We start from the raw sequence: 14,651 nt of genomic DNA, 5'->3' as shown, positions 1-14,651 counted from the left end.
AATTGACACCAAAACGACAAAAATCCAACCAGTAGAACCGGAGTAATGAATGTTTAAAGTTTAAGATAGAATTAGTGCCTAAAAGATAAAGCGCCAGCCATGGGCATCTAGTTGCGCAACGCTGGGTCAAAGTTGAAAAAATATGTAGCAGGTCAGATAAAAGAAGTGATTAGGGCCTGGTTGGCCCGAACCAATGGACTTAGAAGAAAGTTTGTGGAAACATTTCTGAGAAGGCAGATTCCACAGGGGCAAGGTGGCAGGCGGTGTCCAAGGAGGAGGCATCATCGTTGCGGAGTCTTTGGATGAAATTGTGGTGAAGATTTCTACATTTGGAGTTAGTCTCTTTTTTAAAGTCAAAAATCTCCAGCGGGACGAAGCCGCAAGCTGTAGCCGAAATGGCTCCATGAGGCCAGATACTCCTTCTGGGAAGGACCACTGAACAGGATTTGCTGAATATAGACTCTATGGACTGGAAAGCCACCACTTGAAGGGTTTGGACTTGCTCAGGAGGCCAGTCAACTAGCCCTTGGAGTCACGCTGGTAGTCTGGGTTCAAGGCAGGCTTCAGTCAGCAAAGCAGTCCTTCCAGGTGCAGCAAAGCAGTCTTCTGAAGTACATAGCATGCCACATCACAGCAGCAGGCAGTCCTCTGAGAGTCCATCCACAGGAGAAGTTTCTAGAGACTTCCCTTTGAAGTGTTTGGGGTTTCCTGCCTTCCCTGTCCTGTCTCCAGCCTGACTAAAAGAACAATGAGGTAGTGTGAAGTCCTTTGCGTGAAGGTAGGGCACAGCCTTAGGAACTGCTGATGGGGCTGTACTCAGCTCTGCCCACCATCCTGCCAGAGATGGCCCATCGAGACTCACCTAATTCCTTCTTTTGTGTGGCTGTCTGGATGTAATATACAAAGTTCCACTGCAAAATACACCCACTCATGTGACCCAGAAACAGGCTGCAGTCACAAAATAGCAAGCACAGGAAAATTCTAGCTTTCTAAAAGTAACATTTTTAAAATTGTGACTTAAAATCCAACTTTACCATTAACACGGATTTGAAATTTCAGTTTCTTAGACACCAAATGTGAATTTCCTACCTTCTCCTAATAAAATATTAGCAGTTTTTAAATGTAATAAGGCAACCCAATGTTACCCTAAGGGAGCGGAAGACCTTAGAGTAGTGAAAAACAAATTTAGGAGCTTTTCACTACATAAAAAACTTAGAAATGCAACCCAACCTTTTATTTACAATGCACCCTGCCCTATGGGCTGCCTAGGTCCTACCTGAGGTGTGACTTGTATATAATTGAAAGGGGAGTTTAAGGTTTGGCAAGGGGGTTATTTTGCCAAGTTGAATTGGCAGTTTAAAACTGAATTCAGGCCACAATGGCAGACACGAAACATATTTTAAGAGGCTACCTAAATGGGTTTCAAAATAAGTGTTGCAGGTCCTTTAGTATCATTTAATTTACAGGCCCTGGATTTATGGTATACCACTTTACTAGGGACTTATGAATAAATTAAATATGCCAATCAGGTGTAAGCCAATTGTACCCTGTTTTAGGGAGTAAGCACAAGCACTTTAGCACTGTTTAGCAGTGGTAAACTGCACAGACTCCTAAGGCCAGCAAGATGATGTTAGGGAATTAGGAGGATGGAGGCAAAAAGTTAGGGGGATGTTTACAATAAGGCTAACAGGTCTAACACATGTCGTCTTCAGCTGAAAGTGGGGAGAACTACCCAACATCCTGGGAGTTCTCATCATTAAGGTGGAAGAACCTAGACAGACCATCAGCATTGGAGTAGTCTGACCTAGGATGGTGTTCTCCCGTAAAGCCCATTCCCTTTAGGTAGATGGACCACCTTAACAGTATGGTATTCTCACCCATCATCTGCATGAGCCATCTGAGGGGTGTGTGGTCTATCTGAACCAGGAAATGAGTCACAAACAAGTATGGTCTCAGCTTCTTCAGTGCTCAGACCACAGCAAAGTTTTACCTCTCAATAGCACTCCACCTCTATTTCCTGGGAAGTAGCCTCCTACTGATGAAAGCTATGGGTTGGTCTAGGCCCTCAGTTGTGATAACACTGTCCCTGTTCCATGATCTGAGCCATCAGTTTTCACACTTAATTCCTGGGGAAAAATCAGGGGCCTTGAGTACAGGGGCTGTACACATGGTCTGTTTGAGAATGTCAAAGGCTTTCTGACAGTCCTCTGCCCAAACCACCTTTTTGGGCTTCTTCTTGGAAGTCAGCTCAGTTAAGGGTACAACAACGGTGCCATATCCCTTATCAAACCTCCTGTAGTATCCAGTGATACCCAGGAAGGCCCTCACTTTTGTCTGAGTTTTGTTGGGCTCAGAGGCCAGGATAGTCTCTATTTGGGCCTGGAGGTGGCTGCACCTTAGGACCGCCCATGAGGTTTCCCAAATATAAACCAAAGAAATCCTACCCTATCTGGCATTTTCTGGACTTGATAGTCAGGTTCTCCTGTTTCAGAGCCAGACACACTTCCTAGAGGTGAAACAAGTGGTCCTCGCAGCTGCTATTATAGACAGCTATGCCATCCAAGTAGGCAGCACTGAAGAACTCTGTCCCAGCTAAGACTTGGTTCACCAACCTCTGGAAGGTGTCAGGGGCATTCTTCAATCCAAAGGGCATCACCCTAAACAGACCCTCTGGTATAGATAATGCTGACCTCTCTTTTACCCCCTCAATTTGGGCTATCTGCCAGTATCCTGAAATAAGGCCAAGAGTACTCAGGAACTAGGCAGCCCCCAACCTATCAATGAGCTCTGGGCATCGGATGTTCATTAATCCTGGTGACTGAATTGAGCCCCCAGTAGTTCACTCAGAATCTGAGTTCTGGGCTGGCACCTAGGGGGGATACTTTGGGTACCAGCACCACAGGGCTGGACCAGGGACCAGGGACAATGTGAGTGCTCAATCACTCCTGAATCCAACATTTTAGAGACTTCTTTCTTAATGCTGGCCTTCACTTCTCTGACAGCCTGTACATTTTGCATTTTACCCCATAGAATGTCCCGAGTATCTATCTGATGTGCACACAGCAGTTAAGCTCAGGAGTGAGAAAAAACAGTGTCACAACATCTGCTGTTCTGTGGTTAGGGTAGGGGAGAAGTTGACACCTTCCGCTGACCCTTCTTTTTCTTCAGATGATAGGAGGTCAGGGAGAGCATGGTGACATCAGAACTCTTGTGGGGGCATTTGAGGCGATTGATAAGGAGCACCCTTAAGGAGTTTCTCAGGGTCTTGAGGTCCACCAAGCAGGTAAAACCCCCTTTCCTCTCCTTCACCTCAAAGGGCCCTGTCTAACAGTCTTGGAGGGCCCTGGGCCCTAGGCTCCACTGGCTCCATCATCCACACTTTCTGGCCAGGCTGAAACTCTACCAGACTGGCCTTCTGGTGACACAAGAGCATCATGACCTCCTGGCTGGCTTCCAAGTTCTCAGAAGCCTGTTTCCAGTGTTTGTTCATCTGGTTCCTGAGGACTAGCATGTAACTAACCACAACCTGGGGGGTTGGATGGTCTTTCTCCCACCCCTCCTTAACCAGATTGAGAGGTCCCCTAACAGGGTGATCATAGAGAGCTCAAATGGGCTAAATCCAACTACCTTCTGTGGTACCTCTCTGTGGCCTTAGAGTAGGCATGGTGGGAGGACATCCCACTTCCACCTCATAGACTCAGGAAGGCCCATAACCATGCCTTTTAGGGTCTTGTTGAATCTTTCAATGAGCCCATTGATTTGAGGGTGATAAGGTGTTGACCTGTAGGTTACTATAACACGTTTCTCACATGGACTTCATGTAGGCAGATATGAAGTTTGTGCCCCTGTCAGACACCACTTCCTTGGGGGACCATACTTGGGGGAAAATCCCCATCAGGGCCCTAGCTACTGCAGGTGCCGTCACAGTCCTTGGATGGATTGCCTCTGGGTATCCACTAGCATGGTTCATGAAAACCATGATAAAGCTGTTGCCTAGGCCAGTTTGGGGTCCAACGGACCAACAATGTTGATACCTACACTTTCAAAGGGGGGGGGGGCACCACAGGTAACGGATTCTGGTGAGCTATCAGGTTTTTAACTGCTTTCCCACTATCCAGGCAGGTGAGACATGGCCTGCAGAATGTGCCAGAGGAGGCTTTCATCCAGGGCCAAATAGGTGGAAGACAAGCCTGGCAAAGGTCTTGCCCTGCTCCAAATGTCCTGCCACAGGTATTTCCTGAGCCAGTCCCAGTCCCAGTAGGAAGGCCCTGTAGAACTGGGGAAACCCCAACACGTGTGTTGCCCCATCCATAGGTGCCTTAGGCTCACTATACAGAGAGGCTATTCTCCAAATAAATTGTTTTCCAGATGTGACACCAGGTGTCTGGGTTTCGACTTGCTGCCTCATGCCCTCTAAAGTTGGACACTCTTTCTGTGCCTTGTAGAACTCCTCCGTGGTAGGCCCACCCTCACATGCCATCGACCAAGCTCAGGCAGGTCTCCTAGGGAGGCTGTGGTGTCCTCCCCGGTATGCTCCAAAACAGTCTCCTCTCATGCTCCATTTACCTTCATCCCTGGAAGTTCAGGGCCTGGATTCCCACTCTCCCTGACATTCTCTTTCCTGGCAGCCGTTGGGCCATTATTAAAGGTTTTCTTGACTCCCCTCCTGAGCTGCCATGACCTTGTGATCATGCAGACCCACTCAGGTAACCTCAACATTTTCAGGTGTGGCCTGAGCGCCACTTCCTTCCAGGAACTGTGCTCCAGATCATTTCCTACCAAACAATCCACAGGTATGGCAGGGCTCATAGCTACACTAGGAGATCCTGAGAATCCCCCTGCATTTAAAATGAACCAGAGTCATTGGGTAATGGCTCTCATGGGTGCTACTACAACCTGGTAGAATGTATTAGGCATCACCTGCTCTGAGGACACCAGATGACCATGACAGTAGTCATGCTGGATCCTGTGTCCCTCAGTGCACCCACCCCCTACCCATTGATGGTGACCCACTGCTTATCAATGGAAGTGTTTGTACGCATGGGCACCATCTCTCTGTCACCCAGGGGCTCTGGGGTAACATCAGCTATCTCCCTCACACTAACTGGGGCCATCTCCTCCCCTAATAGCTACACTTGCCAACCCAGGCATATGCTCACAAGTGGGCCTGTGCCCATTTGGGGCACTGGGAATCTCCCTTGGTATGCCCAAACTGGTAACACTCATAGCACTCAGTGACACATTTACCAGTGTTCTTATCTACAACCCCATTTTTCACCTGACCAGATTGGGGCTGGGTCCACTGTGATTTATTTTGGGGGCCTTGAGCGTAATAATTCCTTGATTTCTATCCTTCCTCCTTCTTCTGATGAGAACTCTGACCACCCTTTTGGGTATCCCCTACCCTGATACTTTCTTGGACTCTCAGGTACTGACCTAGCAAGCTCCCAGGGGTCAGAGAGCTTACTATACACTATATGCTGGCACATATTTGTAAAACATGTATTGAGCATTTGCTACCCCAAGATTAAGTTGTACAGCCCAATATATGTGTCAACTTTGCTGCCCCTCATCCAGCCATTTAGTGCCTTGCTGGAATAGTTCAAGAAATCCACCCAAGACTGGTTAGAGAGTTTGTGGTTATCCCTGAACCTCTGGCAGTACTTCTCAGGGATCAACCCACATTTATAAACCAGTATAGCTTTCATAGGGATGTACTTTGTCTGGTCTCTCACCTCCAGTGTACGAAGTGTGTCCCTCCCCACAGGAGACATGTTTCCATAAGTTAGCCCCCAATACTCATCTGGGACCCTGTGCATTCTCAGAGGCACATCATAAGGAGAAGTTCCCTTGTCCATATCATCTCCGGCCACATAACTGGGCACAAGATCTTGTGGCATGTGGACCCTCACCTCTCCAGGGGACACTGGAGGTATGCTGATGGATTCTGAAGTTTGACTGGCTTTGAGCTCCAGCTCGTTCATGTCCTTCTCATGCTCCAGCAGTATTTTTTTTTTTTAGCCAAGCCATGTCCACCCTCTCAGACTCAGCTTTTACTTTGGCCAGGGCTCTCTCTGCCTCGGCCCTGCTCTCCTCTTCTTCTTCCTTTTATCTAGCCAAGGTAGGCTCCAATTTCCTCCCAGTTCTCAGAGCATCTTTAACAAAAAATATTTGAAGTCCCAATTTTTGTATTTTGGCTCTCTGTGCACCTCTAGCACCACTTCCAAGGGTCCAGCACTGGCCAGACACCACTTGGAGGGTCAGAGTTATCACAGGTTGTGTCCAGGTACAGGTTCAAGATGGTTGGAGCAATTTGTGTCCCTGAGGCACTGATTAGTAGGCCAGTGAACTAGCCCTTGAAGTCACTCTGGTAGTCCGGGGTTCAAGAAGTGGAACATGGCTCAAGTAGCAGGGAAGGACTCTGAGGGTTCAATGCAGGTTTCAGGTAGCAGAGAAGTCCTTCCAGGTGCAGCAAATCAGTCTTCTGAAGTACGCAGTAGGCCACAGCAGTAGGCAGTCCTCTGACAGTCCTTCTGCAGATCCAGAAATTGAACTGAAAAGTGTGTCTAAGGGTCCTATTTTATACCTGGAGCCTTCCCTTTGAAGTGCTTGGCGTTTTCTACCTCCCCTGCCCTGGCTCCAGCTTCACTACAGGAACAATGAGGTAGTGTGAAGTCCTTTGTGTGAAAGCAGGACACAATCAATGGAATTGCAAGTGGGGTTGTGCCAAACTCTGCCTCCCCATCCGGCCAGCAAAGGCCCATCCAGGCACACCTAATTCACTATATTGTGTGGCTGTCTGGAAGGAATATATAAAGTTCAACTGCCAACTATACCCAGCAATGTGACCCAGGAACAGGCTGCAGGCACAAAATATCAAATACAGGAAAATACCAACTTTCAAAAAGTGGCATTTTCAAAATTGTGACTTAAAATCCAATTTTACCATTAAATATGATTTTAAATGATAATTTCTTATATTATAAACACCAGTTTCCTACCTGCTCCTAATCACAAGTTAGCACTAATTAAATCAAATAAGCCAACCCAATATTATTCTATGGGACAGGTAATCCTTATAGTAGAGAAAATCAAATTTAGGGGGGTTTCACTTCCAGGACATGTCAAACTTAAAATTACATGTCTAACCTTTTAATTAAAATGAGGGCTCCCAGTTTTATAGTATTTATGTTTTTTAACATTTTCCATCTGGATTTATCCAAATTTGTTTTTTGGTTATCTAATTGGTATTTTTCCATATTTATTTTGTGATTTGAGAATACATGAATTGTATATGTCTACCTTTATTTAACCGATAAACATGCGCTCATACTCTGATACCTCTCACCTTTCACCTTTCAGCTAATTACGCAGACAAATATAACAAAACACTACACCTCGTTAAATATTAACATTATATACAAATATTCACTGACATATGTCTGTATTAAAGGAAATGTAATGTGTTTTTTAACTCTTCATGATGTCTATCTGCTCAACTGTTGGCCTAGAATTCATGAAGGACAGCATGGAGAGTCACTCACAAGAAGCACAATTTTCTGTATTTTTCTGCTCTTTTAAAAATAAATACGGACAGCAAACACATTGTTTTCTGTCTGCCTTTAGCCATAACAATCAGTAAAAACGGAAATTGGGTGCCTTAATTACAATGCATCCTGCCTTATGGGTTGCCCAGGGCCTATCTTAGGAGTGACTTATGTATAATAAAAGAGGAGATTAAGGCTTGGCAAGGGGGATATTTTGCCAAGTCGAACTGGCATGTTTTAAGGGGCTACTTAAGTGGGTGGAACAATAGGTGCTACAGGCCACTATTAGCATTTCATTTTGGACAAAATTAGGAGGATGAAGGCAAAAGGTTTTGGGGGAGACCACCCTAAGTCTAACTGATCAAACATTCACTTTCATGTTTGTTTTTTTAAGTGTATTTCTGACTTTTTGTTTTTGCTAATTAAGATAATATTATCATACCTAACTTTAACACCACTTTAACCTTTGGTTTTTCATTTAATTTCTTGAATTTGTTCATGACAATTAATATTTTATTACCATACGTAAGGCCAACCTACTGCTGCACATGGCCTTCAGCCTTGAGCAGCATGGGAATGGCAGTAGGGCCTGGCCGATGGCCAGTTGCTGTATTCAACCCCATGCAGGCAGCCAAACTCCCACCCTGCCACCCACTCAGGTCCCACCCCGCAAGACTCTGGCAGAAGGCAGCACTGCCCTGTGCTTCCAAAGACACCCGCAGGAGTCCAGGATTATCTGTATCTCCTGTAGGACACCCACAGGATCGTGGAAACCCCCCAAAAAATATTTCTTTCAAATTTGGCCCCAGAGAGGGTCCCTCTGGGACTCCCCATATGGTCCAGTTGGTCAGGTTACCCCCTACCCTGCCCCTTCCACCTTATTTTTTCTTTTTATGACATAGGAACCAAGTCTATGCAACATTTCTCTGAAGGGAAAAAAATACCCCTTGACTAGTCACATTGCTATATTATTTGAAGTTGCATGATTGTCCGATTCTAGTGAGCTTCCCGCAAACCCAACCTTCCAGATATGCAACATTTTTTAACCTTAATTTCTCAAAAAATACTGCACACATTTTTACCAATTCAGAAAAAAACACTTACCAATTTTTCACATTAGCGGTGTTCAATTTTCCTATGGGAAATTGCATGGAGAAATTATTGCATTTCCAGACCCCCGGTTTTCTGAGCCCCCAATTGATGAATCACCTTGAAACTTTCCAGGAAAGTGCTGAGGCGGATGAATTGTTTTTGGAAAGTTTTGCAAAGATTCATCTGAGGGCACCAAACTTATTAGCAAACCAAAAACTTTCCTTCTATTGTAACCAGGTCCTAACTTTAACTATCTTGTGGCGACCGCCACTGTGTAATAACTATATACATATATTAAATATATTTAAATATATATATATATCTTCGTGTAACTTGCAGTAAAAAGTTCCCCCATCTCAGCTCCATTCGCGAATGTTTTGGGTTGATCCACCAAATACAAATTGTGGACGAAGGATATCAATTTGCAATTGGGAAGAGGCATGTTGTAGCTGTCCAAAAATTGGTATCCTATGCATCAATTGATTGACCATAGAAGAAGAGAATAAAAGCAAAAGAAAACTAATATTGTTATGAGCATCTATACTGTCTACCACTAATGTTTACTTGCGATGTGTGCCCGGGCATTGAGTTGTTTCTAAGGCAGATTACTAGGGATCATACTTGGGGGATTGGGTTGGTCTCCCCCTCCCTGGGGCGCCATATTAATTATCACTAGAGGTAACACAACCATCAAGAGTGAGCGCCAACACCCTTTGGTACCATATCACCCATCTTGTAGTCATAATCAAATGTAGATTCTGTGAAGAGATCAGTAATGTTTTAATTCCAAAAACTTAGCAAATTGCTCATTTTCTGCACCGCAAAGCTGCTGAAGCTATTTGCCAACTTTTTCTTTTTGAATTAGGGATTGTCCAGATTTCTTTTAGTACAATACTTATAGATCGAGTTGTTGAAGTACTGAATTAATCTAATTTCGAAACCAATTTGATAATTTTTACATGAATCATCATTGTGTTGCTTGGTTCAAATTACTTTTCCTCATTGATCACTGTATTTGTTTAATTTTTTTTTTAGCAAAACTGTTTTGATATATGAGATCTGATAATTGATGAGGTGTAAAAAAAATAACTAAAATATGCCTGCTTCTTATGAGTAAATAACGGTGCTCATCCATAGCCCTTTACAGTTACATATACAGAGATACATTGGTGCGCGGGAGGTGCTAATTCTGAAAGAGAAACTTGAATGAAGCATTGTATGCACGCGTGAAGTGAGTTTTAACTGGAGATGCAGCTATAGCAAGTGACTACCATACCTACCTACTCAAGTCCTGCACTCAACACAACACCTCTGTTCTTTTAAAGTGGAGACGCTAAAATCCTTGTCAACGAAACTGCTGCATCCACTTAATGTTCCTTTAGTAATATGTGTCCTTCTCTTGCAGACTGAATCTGAGGCTATCTCACCAGCAGGGACCGCTCAGGCTGCGCCAAACAGTGAAGGGGCAAGCGGAGAACAGGGGCGTCATCTTTTCTCCTTCACCTGGCTGAACTCCTTGACCGACTGATAGATCTCATGGTTGACCATCTCTCAAAACCATTCTATTCAGAGAAGTGACTGAGTGGAGCAGGAAAGATCAGAAACAGCCTTAACTAAAGACACCTCACTGTACTGTGTGTTCCTTTATCTTATGAATTATATATAGAGACACCTGAAAAGAGCTCCAAGTATATGATCATTGGAGTTCAATATACCAGTATCTGAGTATGAACTGAAGTAGGACTTTTATTGGCACTTGAACACATCCAACCAGCACCATCCTTTGAGAATAGGATGCCTGTACACACATACATTGGAGAGCCCATTTGTTAAGAAAGCAAACAGACCTCCACTTCTCATGAATTTAATAAGCGATGACAAGCATCACCAGTCGAAATCAGATTCTTCATCTTCTGTGTCTCCAGATTCAGAAGGTGCACTGTGAGCATGTTCTCCTCCAGGTAGTCCTCCATCTAGTGCGCTGCATTTTTCTCTGATTTGCGGCGCAGGTCACTCTGTCCATCAGGAACTCTTCCAGCAGAAGAGATTTCCCTCCCAAACACGTAACACAATGGAATTTTGGATCACCTCGAGCATGGCCGAAATATTTGCCATAGTTTTGAACAGAGATCAGACTGTAATAGTACACGCTGGTGCACCTTATCAAACTTTTTACAAAGTAAGAATACCACCGTTAAGTTCTCGTTATAAGTTGGGTTGAGATTTTAATTATTTTTTTTTATCTGCGGTGCACAGGTGCAAATCGCAGTGCAAATCCATAATGTTCGCCAAATCCCATCCACCTACAATGGGTAAAAAGAAGGTTAACCGTAGGCCGTACTTAATTGTTTGTGGTGGTTTACAGAGGTTCACAGCGGTTCAGGTGATTTGGCAATTACGACATGCCGCATTTGGGAATTTCAAGCTATAAATCTGCTTTTTTCTGCTAGTTCTCATGTTTAGCGGAATAGGATCGCTTTTTTTGCCTTAAACTAATTTCCAAAAACTTTTCACCCAGCTCTAATTACATAAATATCTGAATATATTTTGCTTCTGATCTCTGACTATGATACAGCAAATAGTATTGAAAATTGTGATATTGGTACTAAAACACTCACACAACTACTCCATTGCAAATACCAAAAGTGAGGAATACATGTTTGCATTTCTTCGCCCAGATCCTAACATTGGAGTACAAGGGAAGGAGCCATGTCTTATTTACACCAAGAAACAAACAATTGATCTAAATGAGGAGTCGTTTACAAAGTCAGTGGCTGCCCTGAAACGATTCTGACCCCAAAAGATTCATGTTGGACATTTCAGTTCCAATCATACTCTTCCAGCCTGCCCCTGGTCACACTCTCTTGAGATGTGTACCACCCACTGCTTTAATTTCACACTTTGAAATATGGGTTTACAGGGTCATCCCATGAGTGATGTCACAATAGATCTCAAAACCCAAGTAAACATCATCAAACAAAGGGTCATTTCAGACGCTTATTGCTGGTGATTGTTAGTGGAGCAGGACCCAGTTGAGAATAGTTTTTTTTATACTGAATGTCCCACTTAAAATGTGATTGCCCAGAACCAGTTAGACCCCGCGCCCACCATCTCACTTCTTTTACCTCGTCTCCCAGCCCACTGCCCTTTCCCTTTACACATACACAGACACACACACATACCTTTGCACGGGCCCTTTCGATCTGCAGGAGACTGATTGACACATTACTTTTCCATTATGTTTCATGTAGTAGGGAGCAGTGTTTTTAAGGACCCACTTGTATCATGCGTGTTAATGTTTTTCTGTGAACAAGACCTCAGGAACTTTTTTTCCTCTTTTCATATGTTTTTGATAACGAGTTTTTTTTAGGACATCAACATACAGCTCAAAAAATGTTAAAAAATAATGCACCATAACTTAGCAGTTTTTATTTAAAAATATAGATTGTTAGACATTCTCTTACACAGCAAAATTGAGCGAGCGCTGAAAGTATATATTTTATTATGGAAATGTGCACAAGGAAAAAAAGTCGCTTTGTAATCATTTACAATGTGTTTTTTCTTTCCCTCCACCTACGTAGGCGAAGAACGTTTGCACTGGAAGTTGTTATAGTAACATTTATCCAATAACCACTGGTCCATGGACACATTTCTAAAAGATGCTAGAACATTTCAGTTCGAAACTATACAAAATAACTTTGAAATGGAAATAAAGGAAATTTGCTAATCACGTTGGTGATTCCATTTTTTTGTTTTTGTTTTTAATGCACTCAAATACACTGTGTTCATGCTCATAAATGTACAACCTCTATGTCTGAAGCTATATAAAAATAAAGAAATGGTATCAGAGCAGCACTATGATACATAATACTGTGAGTGTTGTGCTAATTACAGGGGCCAGAGCTCTCAGTTTGCCCCATGTCAGCTGAGAGGAAGTCTATGGCAACAAAACATAGAGTTCTACATTATCGACCTGCACATACATCAACTCCACAATATCCACTTGCACTATATAATAAGGGTGGCAAGTAGATGAGGAGTTAGGGCAGTAAATCTATAGTGCGTTTACCTTGCCGATATAGTGGTTGTCAGTATTTTGCAGTCTATTGGTGCAGATCGATATGTCGTCAGTCGATATCTGGACATAAAAGTGTGAGGAGCTGTTATGGTCTTTGCTCTCTGGTATTTGCATTGTACCCTGCTGGCTCAATGCCATGATAGTCACCTTTACCCAGTCCTATATTTTTAGCCAGTCACTGTGCATGCTTATAGGTAAATGCATGTATTTATCAATTCTGTTTAACATAAGCATCAGAGCACCTTACATAAAAAAACGTATTTAAAAAAAAGGGGTTCATTGCACGCTATTAGAAACGTCACGGTAAAACTAAACACTGCATTCACCTTTCAAATGTTGAAATAAATTAAAACAGAGAAAATGAGACTAGAACAGCACAATGTCATGTCAAGTGAAATTTGTGAACAAAGACCATCCATGCTTAGAGTTCCTGAGATTTTTAACATTGTAGTATCCCATGGAATAAAATGGATAACCCTCAAGGTAAAATGCCATAAACATCTTGAAAAGGAGTATTGTAGTCTGTGAAACAACAAACTCCAAATGGTTAATTTTCCAGCAGGTAGTTTGGGGGCCCTAAATGTACAAGGCCAGCAGATTTATAATTCTGGTCTCACTGGACCTCAAGACAAGAGTCGTGTTGTCCACGCTCCTATTTCAGATCTTAGTCTAGCTGCAGAATGGAAAATAGCTTTTGAGGGCTGAAGGATGGTCTTGAGTAGGCCAGTTGCGTAACATATCCTGAGTCCACTCTTGAGAAAACACAATCCAATGTGTATGAAGATAGTATATCCCCCAGACATTACGATATTGACATGTTCAACCATGAATAGGTCGAAGTCAAGAGTGAACCCAAGAGACTTTGCCAACAAAGAAAAAGTGGTTAGTGCCCACCAAAATGATATTTTGGAGGAAATGCAGAATGGTAAGAACATATAGAGCATTCCTCATCAAGTGCAATTTGTGGTAAACTTAAGTTTACAACCAACCTTATATTTTTTCAGCCCTAGTAGGGAGTGAAGATCTCTGCCATGAATGCTAAGATCTCCAGATCCGTAAATACCATTCTAGGGGTGACACGAGGGTGCTTTAATGCTTGGCTTACCTTGAAAGTTTGGGAACTCTCAAAACATGGAATTTTTTTCACATTCCCAAACTGCAACCTAACCCCTTTCCACACTGGAAATCGTCAGATATGTACTGCAGTGCAGGGCTGGCATAACACCTCTTCCAAGGTGGGACAGAAAATGGATCAGACCCAAATGTGGTGAGGGTGTAGGGGAAAGGATATCTCCGAGGCGGGGGAAAGCAAACAAAATTGCATTTGCACAGGGAAATCCACTCCCTTCATATTGATTTCCCTGCCATGGAGAACTCTGTACAGATGAAATCGATCGCCAAATTGAAAATCATGTCAGTTCCCAAGGACTCTGCTTGGAAACCTGAGCTAAGCACAGTTTTCCATGAAGATTCTTTGAGGAGGAGAAGAATGCCAAAAAGTAGCAAATCTGTGATTGCAGATTCACTACTTTTTTTCATGAACAGAGCTTGTGCATTCTTTCCAAGTTTCACAAACTCGGTCTTGGTAGTTGACTTTAACAACTACTGAGCTATTTTTGAATCATTCCATGTCTAGGACTGATTTACTGGCCTGATATGATCCGCTGTGGTAACTTTCAGATAGATCTAAATGCAGTAGCATGCTGATGGATAGAGAGGGTCAGCAGAACGTGCAAAGTGAATACTGTGGGAGCTGAAATAAACCACTGTGCGAATTCATAGTGTCTCAATTCTCACCTGCTTGTCCAAAGCGGGGTGCTTGGCCACCAAACCCCATCCAGTCTCTTAAGGCGGTAATCAGCACCCATGCTACACTGTATCAACTGCTATGCTAGTACTTAACATTTAAAAAGCAAAACTACTAGTGCCAACAT

At 43.3% G+C, this 14,651-nt stretch overlaps 1 protein-coding gene across 2 annotated transcripts in view; it reads left to right on the top strand.

Annotated features, from left to right (window-relative positions):
• TRIM55 (tripartite motif containing 55) overlaps positions 1-12,383 on the top strand; it is a 604,973-nt gene extending 592,590 nt beyond the window's left edge. For both annotated transcript variants that reach the window (XM_085605523.1, XM_085605520.1), the window contains one exon: positions 10,045-12,383. In XM_085605523.1, coding sequence (XP_085461649.1) covers positions 10,045-10,167 — 123 coding nt within the window. In that variant the 3' untranslated portion in view covers positions 10,168-12,383. The remainder of the gene's footprint in view (positions 1-10,044) is intronic.
• The last annotated feature ends 2,268 nt before the right edge of the window (positions 12,384-14,651 follow it).

The sequence above is a fragment of the Triturus cristatus genome, chromosome 5_1, assembly GCF_964204655.1.
Source record: "Triturus cristatus chromosome 5_1, aTriCri1.1, whole genome shotgun sequence".
NCBI classification, from domain to species: domain Eukaryota; kingdom Metazoa; phylum Chordata; class Amphibia; order Caudata; family Salamandridae; genus Triturus; species Triturus cristatus.
The sequence above is the reverse complement of the archived record's forward strand: the minus strand, read 5'-3'. Positions and strand labels throughout refer to the sequence as shown.